Source organism: Mustela nivalis (assembly GCF_964662115.1).
Source record: "Mustela nivalis genome assembly, chromosome: 9".
In the NCBI taxonomy this organism is placed as follows: domain Eukaryota; kingdom Metazoa; phylum Chordata; class Mammalia; order Carnivora; family Mustelidae; genus Mustela; species Mustela nivalis.
The window spans coordinates 62,581,862-62,597,535 of record NC_139028.1 but is presented as its reverse complement, the minus strand read 5'-3'; the positions used below and the strand labels follow the sequence as shown (position 1 = coordinate 62,597,535).

At 47.9% G+C, this 15,674-nt stretch overlaps 1 protein-coding gene across 8 annotated transcripts; it reads right to left on the bottom strand.

Annotated features, from left to right (window-relative positions):
- Positions 1-3,800: 3,800 nt before the first annotated feature.
- Positions 3,801-14,669, bottom strand: KCNE3 (potassium voltage-gated channel subfamily E regulatory subunit 3). 8 transcript variants are annotated; one of them, XM_082749800.1, is made up of 6 exons: positions 14,092-14,299; positions 12,207-13,202; positions 11,355-11,523; positions 9,063-9,199; positions 6,689-6,807; positions 3,801-5,860 (listed from the first exon to the last, which is right to left on the bottom strand). In XM_082749800.1, the coding sequence occupies exon 6, from the start codon at positions 5,818-5,820 to the stop codon at positions 5,521-5,523; it is 300 nt and encodes a 99-aa protein (XP_082605926.1). In that variant the 5' UTR covers positions 5,821-5,860; positions 6,689-6,807; positions 9,063-9,199; positions 11,355-11,523; positions 12,207-13,202; positions 14,092-14,299; the 3' UTR covers positions 3,801-5,520. The 8 variants fall into 8 exon arrangements, 6 of the variants coding, with proteins under 6 accessions (XP_082605926.1, XP_082605923.1, XP_082605927.1 ...); XM_082749797.1 differs by lacking the exon at positions 6,689-6,807 and having other exon boundaries at positions 12,207-12,331; positions 13,010-13,202; positions 14,092-14,285; XM_082749801.1 differs by lacking the exon at positions 11,355-11,523 and having other exon boundaries at positions 13,010-13,202.
- Positions 14,670-15,674: the final 1,005 nt, after the last annotated feature.

Here is a 15,674-nt window from a genome sequence, read left to right as displayed (position 1 = left end):
CCAGGGTGCTGGGATCAAGCCCCGCATCAGGCTCTCTGCTCAGCAGGGAGCCTGCTTCCCCTCCTCTCTCTCTGCCTGCCTCTGCCTCCTTGTGATCTCTGTCTGTCAAATAAAATAAATAAAATCTTAAAAAAAAAAATAAAAGTGGGGTGCCTGGGTGGCTCAGTTGGTTGGGCAACTGCCTTCCGCTCAGGTCATGATCCCAGGGTCCTGGGATCAAACCCCATGTCGGACTCCTTGCTTGGCAAGGTGCCTGCTTCTCTCTCTCTCCCTCTGCCTGCTGCTCTGCCTGCTTGTGTTCTCTCTCACTCTCTGTCAAATAAATAAATAAAATTAAAAAAAAAAAAAAGTTAAGAGTGTTTGGAAAAGGTGAAATAAGGTAACATGGAAATTCCTAGCATAGTGCCTTTCAGAGGCTGTGTGCTCCTGGAAAACCAGTTTTTCTTCCCTTTTTCTTTCCTGATCACTAACTTCTGACTTTCCTACTCCCCAGGAGCTCATTCTCTGTCAGAGTTTAACCACTGCCATAGATGGGTTCTCTGGTTTCATCCGGGCAGATCATATTCTTGGTTTCTTAGTGACACCTGAAAGAGGATTCTTTCTCCTATATAAGGTTGGCTGAAAGCCTTGCTTAGTATATTTCCCTTATGCCTAAACCAATATCTTGGACATTACCATTCCAGGGAGAGATGAAACAAGACTCACTAATGCCAGAAAAAAATGAGCATAAGTCACACTGCCAGGACAGGCTTAATTATACCCACAAGACTCCAAACCCCCAACCCCCCCAAAACATGATCAAATCAGAGTAACAGCATTTCTTTCTCCTTTACAAGGCTGTATGTGTTTTCTAGTTGTTGTTGTTGTTCAAGGCCAGTCCTGGGGGAAAGAATGGGGAAGGTAGGGTGAAGACCATTAGCTGTCCTCCAAAATCCATTCATCCCTTCCGTAGAGATTCGGCTGGGATACAACTGCCCAGATAGAAACTTCATTTGCTGGCTCTCCTTGACGTCAGTTGTGGTCATGTTATTAAGCCCTTATCAGCGGTTGTGAGCAGAAGGGATATAGGCAGATTTTGCCTTGCTTGTTAAGAGTAAATCTGTGGCTCTGGAATTCTGTTTTCTCTCTCCTCTCTATGTAGAAATGCTCCAGGCAGAGTGCACTTGGAAGCTACCTGTTGAAGATGGCAGTCATTGTCCTTATTCCCTGAATGACTGAGTAGAGCAGAGCCATCCACCTACTGGAAATGCTGCCTTGGATCATACTAAATTCGACCTCCTAATCAAATCCTTATAGTTCTTCAAATCCTTCTTTAAATCTCCAGGAAACATCCACCAATTCTCTCTCCTCTTCTTGACCATCACTTATAATATCTGTTCCCCATGTTTTCTTGTAAACTACATTTTTTCCTCTGTGGTGCTGTTTGGTGTTACTTTGTTTTTTTTTTTTTTTTTTTTTTTTTTTTTGTTTTTTTTTTGGTGTGTGCTTCTTGTCTGTTTAACAGAAGGAGATCCTAAGAGGTGACTCCTTTGCTTCTGCTCCCATTTCCCCAGTAGCACATCTGTCATCATGGACACTGATGGAGCCCAAAGAGGCCCCCTTCCCCAGCTGCTGTGGGTGTTGCTGCCATCAGTTCGGAGCTGCTCCCTTCTCCAGAGATTTGGCTTCAGCCCAATGTGAGCATCCCCGGGAGGTCAAGTGCCCCCTCTAGGAGCCAGCAGCCAATGATGTGTGACATGGAGCAGAAAATGTTAGCCAAAAAAGGTGGAGCAATTCTGTGATGAATACTGAACTTCAGAACCTTCCCGAGGACTCAGGCGGTTGCAAACCTCCAACCAAAATAACTTCCTTGCTTAGCTTTCTTCCACTGTGCTAGCCTGCTGTAAGCTCACATGTGCCACTTGTCTCCAGAGAATTGCTCTCAGCTGATGAGATCCTCCTTACAACCCTCCCCTTTTCCTCTCTCCCCACCAGAGTGGGTCATAATCAATGCCTTACTGATACAGGGGCATAACGGACCAGACCCCTGGCTTCAAGGGGGTATAATCCTGCTGTGCAGTTTGTGCCTCAGCCATGTAGACCAGTTCCCTGTTGATTAGACCAGGGCTAGACATGACCTGAGACACACTTTGTCCTTTCTCCCTTGCAGGTTTTTCCTGGAAACTGCCCAGTCAATAAATGCCTGTCTCAGACTCTCTTTCTAGGGAACCCAGCCTCAAGCTATCGGCATCAGTATTCTGCTATCATTTCCCCAGATCACTTTCCCATTCATTTCTGGGGACTATTCAGATCCACACCCTGGGTTGGGTGTGCAGTGGTGCCAAAATTGGGTTAAAGGTGGTGCGGCAGTTAGATGGAGAACTGGTGAGCTCTACTGAAGTAATTGTAAGGGATACCTACTAATTATGGTTGTTATAAAGGTATTCCGAGCTAAATGAATTAATGTATAAAATGCTTAGACTACTTGCTGACATATAGTAAATGCTCGAACGTGTTAGGGCAGGGGTTTCTTTGATCTTTTTTACTTATGAATCCCCAGAGTGCCGAGATGCGTGCTTGGCACATAGTAGGCCCTCCATAAATAATTGTTGAATGAGTGCTTCCTGAAGTTTGCTTTGAGGGCTTAACATGTTGTGCTGGGATTTGGCCAGCAGAGGGCAGAACTGGTGCAGATAAAAGATCTTGGGCTCAGAAGAGGAAGGGCCACTGAACTCCAGACAGTTGGTGGTGGGTGGAACTGGGGGGGAGGTGAGTACCGAGGTAGATTGAGCCCCTACTTTGTGAATTCAGACCAATAAGTAACTCTGGGCCCTGGAGTTGCCCAGATGTCAGTAGCTCTTCTTTTGAACTTGTGTTCAATGCTAATATACATTAATTTCTGCAACTTACAAGCAGAATTTCTATTATCTTATTATTAATCCCTGTAAGTGTAAGGACTGTGTGATGGGGAGCCACTTCCATGGGTAGGCACACTGAAGTCCCAGAGATGCCACAGTCTGCCTGCTTCCAGATCAATTTCCCAGCCAACCACTATCTTTAAAAGTGTGGTTTCAGGGCGCCTGGGTGGCTGGGTGGGTTAGGGCCTCTGGCTCGGATCAGGGTTCCAGGGTCCTGGGATGGAGCCCCGCGTCGGGCTCTCTGCTCGGCGGAGGGTCTGCTTCCCCCTCTCTCTGTCTCTGCCTGCCTCTCTGCCTACTTGTGATCTCTGTCAAGGAAATAAATAAAATCTTAAAAAAAAAAAAAAAAGTGTGGTTTCACCGCATTTCTACCCACAAGCTTCCTTTGTCTTGTTCTCTTCTTTCACTTAGTCCATTTAGATCTGTCCTCTTTCAAAGATTTTTTTTTTTTTAAATTTATTTGACAGAGAGAGATCACAAGTAGGCAGAGAGGGAGGCAGAGAGAGAGGGGGAAGCAAGCTCCCTGCCTAGCGGAGATCCCAATGTAGGGTGTGATCCCAGGACCCTGAGATCATGACCTGAGCTGAAGGCAGAGGCTTAAGCCACCCAGGTGCCCCTACTCGATCTCGTTTCTTAAAACCCTCCTAGGACCATTCCTATACTTGATAGCATTTTCTGTTTTATTTGGGAGTTTGGGCTGGGTGATCTCTAAGGTCCCATTCAATTGGAGATTTCTGAATCTGTTGTCTTCCCATTTGTCAAATCTTCTAAAGTAGGTCTTTGCCTTCTCCCTCAAGAAGAACTAAAGAAAGGCTTGAACACACAGGGAGCTCAGCACAGATTTTATGGGGAGAGAACACAACTAACTGCTCATGGGAGTGAACTTGTTCTGTGATCCTTCACTCAAGAAACACATAGGCATTTATTTTTATTTTTTCAAAGTGGAAGTAGCTTCCCCCTCCCCTTATTGTACAAGCAACATACTTATGGTCAAATAAATCAAATATTACATAAATTTTTTAAGTAGAAAGGGGAAATCACCCACAGTCCTTCTCTTCAGAGATAATGGCAATTAAAATATTCTTTCAGAGTTTTTGCTATATACAAATTTGTATGTTTCAATAGGACCTTCTGGAGAACCCATGTAGATCCCTTAAATAGAATCAAACAGAACAGTGGGAGGTCCCAGTCTGGGATTTGTAGCTTGTAGAGGATTCACTCGCCGCATTGCACATATGAGACCGAACCATATGAAAACCACTGATAGCTGCTTTTTGACCTACAAACACAATTTTATGATTTAACCCAATAGCTGTGATGCCCAGAATGTCAGAACTGGTAGAGCCCTTAGAGACCTTCAAGTCTTAACTATTCCATTTTGGAAGAGGGAAAAAGATCAAAGAGAGAAGTAACCAGCTCGTTCACATACCAGAATCCTTCCACTGAACCAGATGGATACCTGCCTTGCACAACCTCCTTTTAATTTGGTAATCTTCTAGATGTGATGGTAATCTTCTAGAAGATTTCAATTTGGTATCAGAACTTCTCACAGAACGTCTCACAGAACTTCATCAAATCAGAAGAGGCTGTGTTAGAGGGAATGCCTGGAGATGTGGCTGGGAAGGGCGCCGCCACACGCTGAAACACGTCACTCCTTAGGCTCTTAGGAGGGGGGGTCCTAGTCATGTATTCACATGGTGATGTGTGTTTGTCATTTGCAAAAGCAGGATGTTTTCAAATTACTTTTCTTAAGGAGGGCCCCCAGAAATTGCAGACATTTCAGGCCTGGATCCTGTCTTGTGTGGCGCAGTTTTGAAAAGTGGTAGGCAAGGAAACCAGAGTTCCTGGGTTCTAGTCCTATGGTCCTGCTCTTGCCCAAATGGCCAGAATTGTACTTACTTTGCTTCCCTCACAGGGGGGAAAATCACAAATGTTAAATATCTTGGAACACATAAAATGTGAACAAATATAAATAAGTCACCTTACTCAGATTCTTATCTGTGATGCTATAATCACTGCTGTTCTTCATGGTCGTTGAAGATAACACATCAAAAAATGTGTCCTCAGGAGTGCCTGGGTGGCTAAGTCAGGTAAATGTCTGCTTTTGGCTGGGGTCATGATCTCAGGGTCCTGGGATCTAGCCCGGGTCAGGCTCCCTGCTCAGTGGGGAGCCTGCTTCTCCCCTCCCTCTTTGCCCCCTCCCGCTGCTTGTGCTTTATCTCTGCCTCTCTTTCAAATACATAAAATCTTTTTTAAAAAAATGTGTCCTCAGTGCATCTTCCTGTTTCATCTCCCTTTTCTACAATTTCCTTTTCTCCTTCCTCCAGTCTCTAGCCCCTAACCCCCAGTACTCCAGCCACTGGGCCAATTATTGGTTATTATCTTTTGCTACTTCTATATATTTGTTCACGGGGCTCCCATTGTCTATACAGTCTACCCTTACTGGGGGAAAAAAATCTTTATCCATAAGGTGCAGCTCTGCCAGCCCTTCTCCTCCCACTCTAATGATGACCTCCCTTAGGACTGTTTCTCGTTGATCTTACAGATGGGGACACTGAGGCCTGATGTGGTCCATAACTGGGTTCTGGTGTCTTGATATGCTGCCCTTCCCAGCCCCGTAGCCTCAGATCATAGACACACGGTTCTTGATGTACACATGGTAGGGGTCACTGCGCTTGTCCACTTTGCGGGAGCGGGTATATCCCAGGATGAGGCTGCCCACGGTGGCAGCGAATAGAAACATGACAAAGAGAATGTACATGTAGGAGTTGTCATCACGGCCAGGTAGGTTGGCCCTCCGCCCCTCAGACAGGCTGTCTGGCCCTGTCCGGCAGAGCAAGTTGCTGTGAATAGTGGCATTTAGAACCTTCAGCACTGCGTGCAGGCTCTCGTACCAGGTCTCGGTCCCGTTGGTGGTCTCCATAGCAACAGGGATCCAAATAGGCAAAGAACTGGAGGATGCTCTGTTGGTGAGAGAAAAGAGAGAGGAGATGGCTTCTGTCACCTGTGGCTTGAATTGTCTCCCGACCCCTTCAGACCCAGCTAAAATCCCAACGTCACAGTTTATTCTACCTACTTGTTTGTCTGTCTTCTCCACTAGATGGTAAGGTCAATGAAGGCAAAGAGCGTGTCTGCTCTACTAACTGCTTTATACAAGCACTTAAGACAGCACTCAGCAGATGCTCAGTATATACTTGTGGAATAAAGCCTTCCTTGACCACTGTAACCCATATGAACCTTTTTTTTTTTTTATTCTATAAATCATTGAAATGTTTCTTCTCTTTTCTCTCAGAGATTTTTACTCTATAATATAAAAAATATCCAAAGACAGCCTGGTATTGAAAAACTATGTCATTCCCTTTAAGCAAGGATCCACACTCACTTCTTTCTGGAAGATTTCAATGGTGCTCCCTACCCCACCCCCCGACCTTTTTAAAATATTTTATTTATTTATTTGAGAGAAAGAGGGGGGGAAAGAGGCAGAGGAGAAACAGGGAGCACAACGTGGGGCTTGATCCCAGGACTCTGAGATCATGACCTGAGCCAAAGGCAGATTAACCAACTGAGCCAACCAGGTGCCCTGAGTGCTCCCTACCCCTTAACCATACTCCACAAGTTTTACCAGCACAGCTTTCTCTTTTGGCCAGCAATTACAGATAAGGCAATGTGTGGCTATTTTCTTGTTATTGATAAGCAGACCACATGCTCCTGGTCAGCAGGACTGAGTCTCTCCCTCAAGTCTAGGGGACTACCCTGAAACTGGCTGGGTATTGTGCTTCCTCAGAGTCTACCTTGTGACTGGCTGGGTGTTCTTCCCTCAGCGGGCTCCAGTAAAGATGGCTACTTCAGGGACTTCTCCATAGGCCAAATACTCAAGTGTTCACTGACCAGTTCCAAAGCCCTCCTGTATCTAGGTAGAGTTGTCAGTCAACCAGTTAGCAAACTTGACTTGTAACCATATGGTCTCTTCCCCAGAAAAGATGACAGCTATGACCATGATTAGTATTTATGAACAACTCCATGAATATAGAAGTTGGGAGCAAAGAATCTAAAAATACAGCCATCATCCAGGACAGTCCTACCTTTCAAACAATGCCTTTGGGGCTCCCTGCAATTTGGTGCTTGGACTACCTTGTCTGGGTGGAGGAAGGGAAGATAACAAGGGCTCATGGACTTAAGATCCAGGAGGCAAAGGTTTTTTTCTACCACCCCACTTGTCAGGTAAGCAATTTCTGCCTTCTGCTTCCCTCATAACAGCCTATGGCAAGTAACAGCAGCACAATAAATTAATGCTCAACTGATCATTCAGCCAGTCATCATTTACAGAGACCCACTCTTGGGCAGGCCTCATGCTGGGAGCTTAGGGAGGCTCAGACCCAGTCTCTGCAGTTAGGGACACATTGCCAGGTGATCTATACTGTAGGGAACTGATCAGGGACTACTGGGGCTTAGAGAAAGAAGGGACAAATTCTGATCAGGGCTCAGAGAGTGTCACAGTGACAGAGGCATCTGAACTGGACATTGAAGGGTTTTTTGGAAGTAGAGAAGGTAAGAAAAGCAAAGAGGTGAACAAGAACGACAAAAACGAAATGTTTAGAAGAACAGAAAATAGCATAAAGGGGTTGGAGTGTAAGATGTGTGGAAGGATAAGATGGGACATGGGATAGAGAGGCTGCCCTGAATAAGGTCATGGACAGCCTTGAGTGCCAAGCTGCAGAGTTGGAACTTTATCCTGTAGCTAGGGAAGAGCCATGGAGCAGTATTTTATTTTTTATTTTTTTTAAAGATTTTATTTATTTATTTAACAGACAGAGATCACAAGTAGGCAGAGAGGCAGGCAGAGAGAGAGGAAGGGAAGCAGGCTCCCTGCAGAGCAGAGAGCCCATGCGGATGCGGGGCTCCATCTCAGGACCCTGGGATCATGACCTGAGCCAGAGGCAGAGGCTTTAACCCACTGAGCCATCCAGGCACCCCATGGGGCAGTATTTTAAAAGAGAATACTATGATAAAAGATTTGTGCTTTGAAAGGACACTCTGGCTGCTATGTGGATTGGAGGGAGCAAGAAAGGAGGCAGGAAGGCTGGTGACAAAGGTCTTGAAAATAGTTCAGGTAGAAGACACAGAGTCTGGAGCTGGGGCCCGGGAGATGACAAGGTAGGGGTGGGAAGCAATGTAAGATGTGAGAGGCATGTGGGGAAACATTTAGGGAGGAAGGGGCCTTGGACAGTTTTACAGGGAGATAACAGACAGATGGGATGCCTGAAGGAGCCCACTTTGAAAGAAATGGCCTTATTGCCCTGTGTGGGCTTTAGTTTCCTCATGTGTCAGAATGATTATCATCGGAAGTTGTTCAACGGGTACAGAGTTTCAGTTTTGCAAGATGAAGAAGTTCTAGAGATTTGTTGCACAATGATATAAATACAGTTAATACTACTGAGTTGTATATTTAAAAATGGTCACTAGGGTAAATTTTAGGTATTTTTTTCCTACCACAATTAAAAACATCATCATCCCTGCCCTGCCTTCCTCCAGGCTAGCTTGAGCATACAGTTTTATTATGGCGAAAAAAATGTTTGAACTCTATTCTCCATTTTTAAAAAAAAGATTTAAAGATTTTATTTATTTATTTGACAGAGATCACAAGTAGGCAGAGCAGTAGGCAGAAAGTGGGGGAAGCAGGCTCCCTGCTGAGCCCATAGACTGATGCGGGGCTCAATCCCAGGACCCTGAGATCATGACCTGAGCCGAAGGCAGAGGCTTAACCCACTGAGCCACCCAGGCACCCCAGCCTATTCTCCATTTAAAAAAATTTTTTTATTTATTCATTTGACAGAGAGAGATAGGCAGAGAGGCAGGCTGGGGTGGGGGGCAGGCTTCCCGCTGAGCAGAGAGCCTGATTCGGGGCTCGATCCCAGAACCCTGGGATCATGACCTGAGCTAAAGGCAGAGGCTTAACCCATTGAGCCACCCAGATGCCCCTATTCTCCATTTTTGAGAAGTAAATACATAGACACACTGCATACAATGAAGATGAAGTCTCCCTGTTCCCAGGGGTCCAGGCCTCTTTTCCAGAACAGTCCCTGTTACCAGTTTTCTTAGATATCCTTACAAGGTACTTTTAACTGACAGGGCAGAGGAAGGGCAACCTGAATGTGGAAGACTCACCAAATAACAGGTAGATCCTCTGTGGCGCCCAGTCAGCTTCAGGAATCTTCCTGTGGGTGCCCCCGGGTTCCTTAGTTCGCTCGGCCTCTTCAGGGTGTCTCTGGACACATCTCAGGTCTCAGTATTGACTTTGGGAGCTGGGAAGGCCCAGAGTTGGAAAGCAGGGGACAAGGGAGGAAAGGAAGGAATCAGACGCCCAGAAAACTCTTCAGAACCAGGGTGGATCTCCCAAGGCTGGGGCCCCAAGTGTTGTGCAATAGCCTTACTGTAGTTGCTAACCCCCTCCCATTTCCCCTTCCCCTCCCTGCGGCAGCTGGGTCTGGCCAGTCTAGAGTAGCAGTTACAGGAACTATGCCATGGCCAAGGGATATCTGACTGCTGTCCCTCATTTCCAGGCCTGCAACGTCTCTACTGGGTGACTTTATGAGAAGCCTCGGTTTAACAGGTGGATTGGTGCTCAGGGACCAGCCAATAGTGCAGACTCAAATATTCCTTTTCCCAAGGGTATAGGTATCTTAACAGAAGCCTCTGAAAGGTTGAAAGAGCCTGAGACCCAACGGAACCATGTGTGTGGGCAGAATGGCAGCTGGCCGTGGGGTCGATACAATGATGTCCCCAATGAACCTATTTGGACAGACTGGGTAAAACACAGTTACAGCATCAGTGCTATCGGTAGGGCAGCTCACTGTGACAGTTAAAGAAGAAAATGGCACAGATGGGGAGGCAGTTTAATTTCTGCAAAGCAGAGGTGGTGGGCAGGACCTTCAGAGTCCATCTGGTCTAACGTCTAATTAGTCTCCTTCATCTTATAGTGAAGGAAATGGAAACCTAAAGAGCTGTCTTGGTTCAGTGGCTACTTGTGTGACATAGGACATGTGACTTCCCTTTTCTGGGCCTCCACCTCTGTCTGTATCTATAAAATGAAGGGGTTTTATCTCCATAATCTGGTAAAGTCAGCTCTAACACCCCCACGAGGGTACAGATCACAAAACCACACTGTGAGGTTATGGGAGGTTGGATAGTTTGGTGGAAGAGGCATTTTGGGGTCCTTCTAGAGCCCGTAAATCACAATATAGAGAAGGCTGCCAACTTTGTTCTCACAGATTAAGATGTAACTGAGCTCCAGGACCAAGTTGCACTGAATATTCGTGCCTAGATAAACAAAGAGCCAAATTGGTTGACTTGTTCGTTTTTCCTCTTAACAGGCCATCTACCTGGGTGATGAAGCCAGGGAAGGAGGCAGACTCTGTGCAGAAAGTGGGGGTAGAGGGACAGTGTGGGGGATGGGGGGCTCTGAGGCGGGGTTCACTGAGTGGAGTAGAGCTTATGAAACCGTTCATCCCTCAGATCCTCCTTCAGGAGCCTCTCTGGCAAAGAAGCCACTGGAGGTGCTGAGTGGGGTTAGGAATGAGGGTCTGGGCACAGGGGCACCCTGCTGGGTCAGGAGAGACAGAGAGCTGATAAAGGGACACATTGATTCTCTTTGCACCACCTCTAGGCCCAAGGATTGCCGTTGGCCTACTGAGAATTTTGTTCTTCCTTCTGTGCTCCTTGGCTGCACTCATCAAGATAAGTCACTGATTATAAAGTTCATAATGGTGGGAGATGGAGCTCTTCTCTGGAGAGTTCCTAACTTGAAACAGAAGATAGGCCAGTTAAGAAGTCACTGACCACACAGAAAGCGATTTTAAAGATTATTTAGAATCTAGATTCTAGGCCAACTGCTCCATTTTGTAGACAGGGAAACGGAAGCCCCAGGAGGGAAGGTGATTTGCCCAGAATGGCAGGGCCGGTGAAGGGCAGAACTCCAATGGCAACTGGGACTTGGGGGCATGTGCCGTGTGGGTGCTTTTTCCACTACCATTGGTAATATTCGCTGGCGTCTGAGTTGTGCATCACACTGAACGCAGTCTCCTTGTGTTCTGGGGTATCAGGTCCTCGAACTCCATATTCTCACCAATCAAGAATCTGGTAAGGGCTGTGGGTAGGGGAAGGTTGGCATGTGGGAGGAGGCATTAACCTTCCTTTATAATCTCATCTCCTGTGGTCCTTTCTGCTCCAGATACACTCCTGTTCCCCCAAACAAGCCAGGAGCACTCTCTTCCTCTATACTCTGTTGCTATTTCCTGCACGTTAACAGGTTCTTCCTGAATGTTCTTTTTTTTTTTTTTTTAAGTAGGCTCTATGCCCAATGTGGGGCTTGAACTCATGACCCTGAGATGAAGAGTCAAATGCTTTATCAGCTGAGCCAGCCAGGTGCCCCATCCCTAAATGTTCTTGACTTGAACTCACAAGTGTCCAAGTTGGGATGGAGGTGTAGAGCTGTGATTTGAAGGATGAACTGGGCATCTTAGGTTTTCCTTCAGGTTTCTCTGGGGAAAAGAGAAACTCCACCATTGGTTCTTTTGGGTTCCCCACTGCTCTGTTTCAGCTGCTCTTTCAGAATGAATGTTTTAAGTACCTGGGGATGTAGTAAAGAGAGGCAAGGGGGGATTCACACAAAGAAGATAGGGAGGGGATCCAAAGACAACCCCTGGGACCACACAGATTTGCCATTGGTCCCTCAGGTGGACTTATCACTACCATTGACTGGGGAGCAGTGGAGTGGGAGAGGAATTAAAGGAATGGACCTTAGCACAGAGTTGGAAGGAGACACAGGAGTAAAATTTGACTGGCAGGGATCTTAATAATCATGTTGTTGGTATAAACCGCGTTCAACCAGAGCAAATTAGAGCACCCCCACCTTGAGGAAATCCCCTGCACAAGGCCTCAATCCAGGGGTAGAGCCAGGACCACAAACAGGTATCCCATCCACAGACCTTTCTACTTTTAGTTCCCTGTTGCCTGTAGAACAATCTAGCCTCCTCAAATTGTCATTTAAGCTTCTTTGGGTGTGACCCTACCTCTAGCCCCATCTCACCACAGCTCTCCCCAGTACCCTGTGGCCCCGTACCCATCCCCAGGGCCCAGATGTTCCCTGGACCTGAACCCCATTGAATCTAAAGGGCAAATATTCTTGGCCCCAAAACACTAGCAGTGGTTTTGCCACCCTCTTCCCTGTGTACCTACCCAGGGTGTGACCACACACACCCACCCATAGCACACACACAGTCCAATTCCCAGTCACACAGCCTGTGATCTTGCCTTTCATGTGTGCCTTTGATGGTTCCAATCTTGGCTGTATGCTTGGCTATGTGACCTTCAGCACTGCATTTACTTCCTCTGTAACTCATATATGAGATGGGGATAATGATCCCTGCCCTGTTTACCTTACGTGGGCACAGGGGCAGACAACAGAGGGGAAGGTGTATTAAGAAATTGCCAAGTATTATAGAAGCATAAGAGAGAATTATTGGGCAATCTGATTTCCTTTTCTATTTCCCAACCTCCAGATTACCAAGAACAACCAACCCTATGTTGCCCCTCCCTCCTCCCTTTGGCTTTCTTTTCTTGGGAGAAGTCAGCATGTTCTTATGACTCTTCTTGATTCTCAGACATACTTTCCTCCTTCAAGAGCCTTCCCTGGGGCGCATGGGTGGTGCAGTAGGTTAAGCATCTGACTCTTAGTTTCAGCTCAGGTCCTAACCTCAGGGTCATGAAATGAGCCCCCCCTCAGGCTCCGCACACAGCACAGAGTCTGCTTAAGGTTCTTTCTCCCTCTCCCTCTGCCCCTCCTACTCATGTTTTCTCTCTCTCTCTAAAATAAATAAATCTTTAAAATTTTTTTTTAAAAAAGGCTTCCTTGTTTCTCATACTCCGATCAGCTCTATCGTCCCCTTCCATTTAGCAGTACCATTCAGTAGTTCTGTGGCTGATGAAGAACACACCAGAACTGGAATCAAGAGACATGCTCCTACTGGGCCATGTCTAGCCATGTATCTTGGTTAAGTCACTTCTCCACTCTGGGCCTCATGTTCCCCATCAGTAAGTTGGGGGTTTTGTCTTACCTCTCTCTTGGTAGGTATCTGGAGCACCCACCCATTCAGTTTATGGAGAGAAATGTGTTTTGAGATGTGTGGAGTGAGTGAGGGATGAAGAAGGTTGCTGGTTATCATCTTAAGGAGTTGAGAAAATCTGAAAGCCGTTTCTATGTCTCAAGCAGGAATCTCCTCCATTTGGAACCAGCAAAGTGGATGGATGCTAGGAGATAATGAGGAACTTACACATTTATAATGCACCTTTATAGGAGTGGAGAGAGCCCTGCACTAGAAGTGAGGAGACTTGGGTTCCTTCTGCTTCTCTCAGGTTCCTGGTGTGTCCCTGGGCAAGCTATCTCCCCGCTGGGCCTCAGCCTCCCCACATGCAAATTGGTGAAGAGTGGGGAGGAGGAATAGGAGGAGATACTCTTTATGGGCCCTCTTACAAGGGCCTGTCTGAACTCATCTACTTTCTAGACAAGAGCATCCGAGGTCCAGACCCCTTTCCCCTCATGTCCCACAAAGCGTGCAGTCAACAGGACCAAGAAGCTCATTTTACAAGTGGTGACCCCGGAAAAGAAAGTTCAAGGCATACAGCCGGTATAGGGGACCTGCACAGGTTTACACAACCTATAAACTAGAACCCACTCTCCTGACTCCCAACCTAGACCTCTGTTATTAGCAACAGAGGGTGTCTTTAGGGGTCTTGAGGCTCGGGGCACGATGCAATAGCGAAAGGGCACGTCGGCTCCACGGAGCAAGCAGCTCTGGCCAAAGAAGAAGACCGCGTGGGGTCCCCGGGAGCCGTTTCTGCGTGTGCATTCGCTGCGGACCCTCCGGTGTTCGCATGCGTATCTGTGGACGTGGAAAGAGCTTTCCAGCCGCCGTCCCGGGGCCCGCGGGTGCTGGTGCAAGCCCCCAGGGTTTTCAGCTGGGCTCCTGGTACTCCCATGTGGGGCCCCGGGATTCCTGCAGCTCGGTTCTGGGGAGGTCCAGCTCCGTATGGGAGCCGCCCCCCACCTCCCGTCGGTGTTCCCAAGGGAGGCGGGAAGACCTCTGACTTCTACCCCCGGCTGCAGCCCAGCCTTCCCGACCCTGCGAGCGCGCCTTACCTGCCTCTCGGCAAGACTCCGACGGGCGCCCGTCTCTCGACAGGACCCCGCACCCTGTGCTCCTCGGTGCCCCCGCACAGCTGCCCTCCGCGTTCCGTCTACCTGTCCGCACACAGCCCGAGGCCCCTCGGCTCTGCACCCCGACCCGCGCTCTGCTCCCTTTAACCTTCCCCAGGGCGCCTCCTCCCCCGGCCGCGCCCGGCCCCCAGCACACCCACTTCTCCCCAGGCTGGCCTCGGGCGCCTCCGCCCAGTTACTTGGCCTCACGCGGCGTGGGCTCCGACCCTTCCGTCCCCTGCAGCGCCTGCTTCCTGGACCGGAGACCGAGTGCCTCTCACTTTGCTTCAGCTTGCCCAGCATGAGACTGATCTCCCAAACGCCAGGCTGAGCGTTGGGTGCGGGTGGAATCCAGCTTTGCTCCTAAGTGACTGTGTGGTGTTGGGCAAATCACTGCTTCTCCCTGGGCCGCAGCTTCCTCTCTGTAAAATGGGTCAAGGTCCTGCCTGTATGCTTTGTACGGTGATGGGTTGGGTCGGGTGAGATTGTAGAATTCAAAATATTAAAGCCGATGGTCACTGGAGAAGTCATCTGCTTCTAACACAAACCGTCTCTTTCAGACAGGAATGCAGAGGCCCAGTCTGGGGAAGGGACTTGCCCAGCCTTCCCACACTTGTCAGTGGCAGAGCTCCAACTCAGAATTCACTTTCTGTCTTTCACCCCAGCAGTGTCCCCTCCTTCCAAATCTCAACAGCTCTCACATGCCAGGATGACTGTTGTCCAGCCATACCTCCTCTGGTCCCTGCCCTAGAACACCCTGCACTTTCTGGCCACCAGGCCCTCCCCCACACTATTGCTTTCTTGCTGGTGACACTGCAGGCTCCAGAAAAGAGAAGTAGCCAGGGGCAGTTGGGGAATGAGGGTTGGGGGCTGTAGGCAGAGGAGTGGACAGTGGCCAGGAGCAGCCTCTCTGGGACTCTGTGGGAGTGCTTGTCAGTCCTTTTCAACAGCCTCCCGCCTTGGCATAATTAATAATAAACTGAGGCCAGCTCTCGCTCCCTTGCAAACAAAGATCTGTTCCAGGAGATCTGAGGCACATACTCTTATCACAGAATCTCAGATTATATTTAAGAGGTGCTATCATCTTAAAAAGGCCCACTGCATGGAGAGAACACTGTACAAGATTGCTATTCTTTATCAAAACACATTACTTCCCTGTTTTTCTGTGGTTGCATATTTTGACCCACCTACTCCTTTTTCTCAGTCTGATTAATCACCTCTCAAGGAAGTCATCCTGACTCTGGGCATGAAGAATCAAATTTCAGTCTGCCTAGAAATCACCTCAGAGCTCATTCTGGTAAAGTAGACTTTTGGGTCCCGCTCCAGAGGTTCTGATGCAGGAGATCTGGAATGGAGTGTAAACATGAGAACAAAGAAAGGAAGGAAGAGTGGAAGAGAAAGAAAGAGAAGGAGGGAGGGAGGGAGGAAGGAAAGAAAAGAAAGGAAGGAAAGAAAGAAAGAAAGAGAAAAGGAGAGAGGAAAAGAGGAAGGGAGGCAGGGAGGGAAGAAGGAAAGCAAGCAAGCAA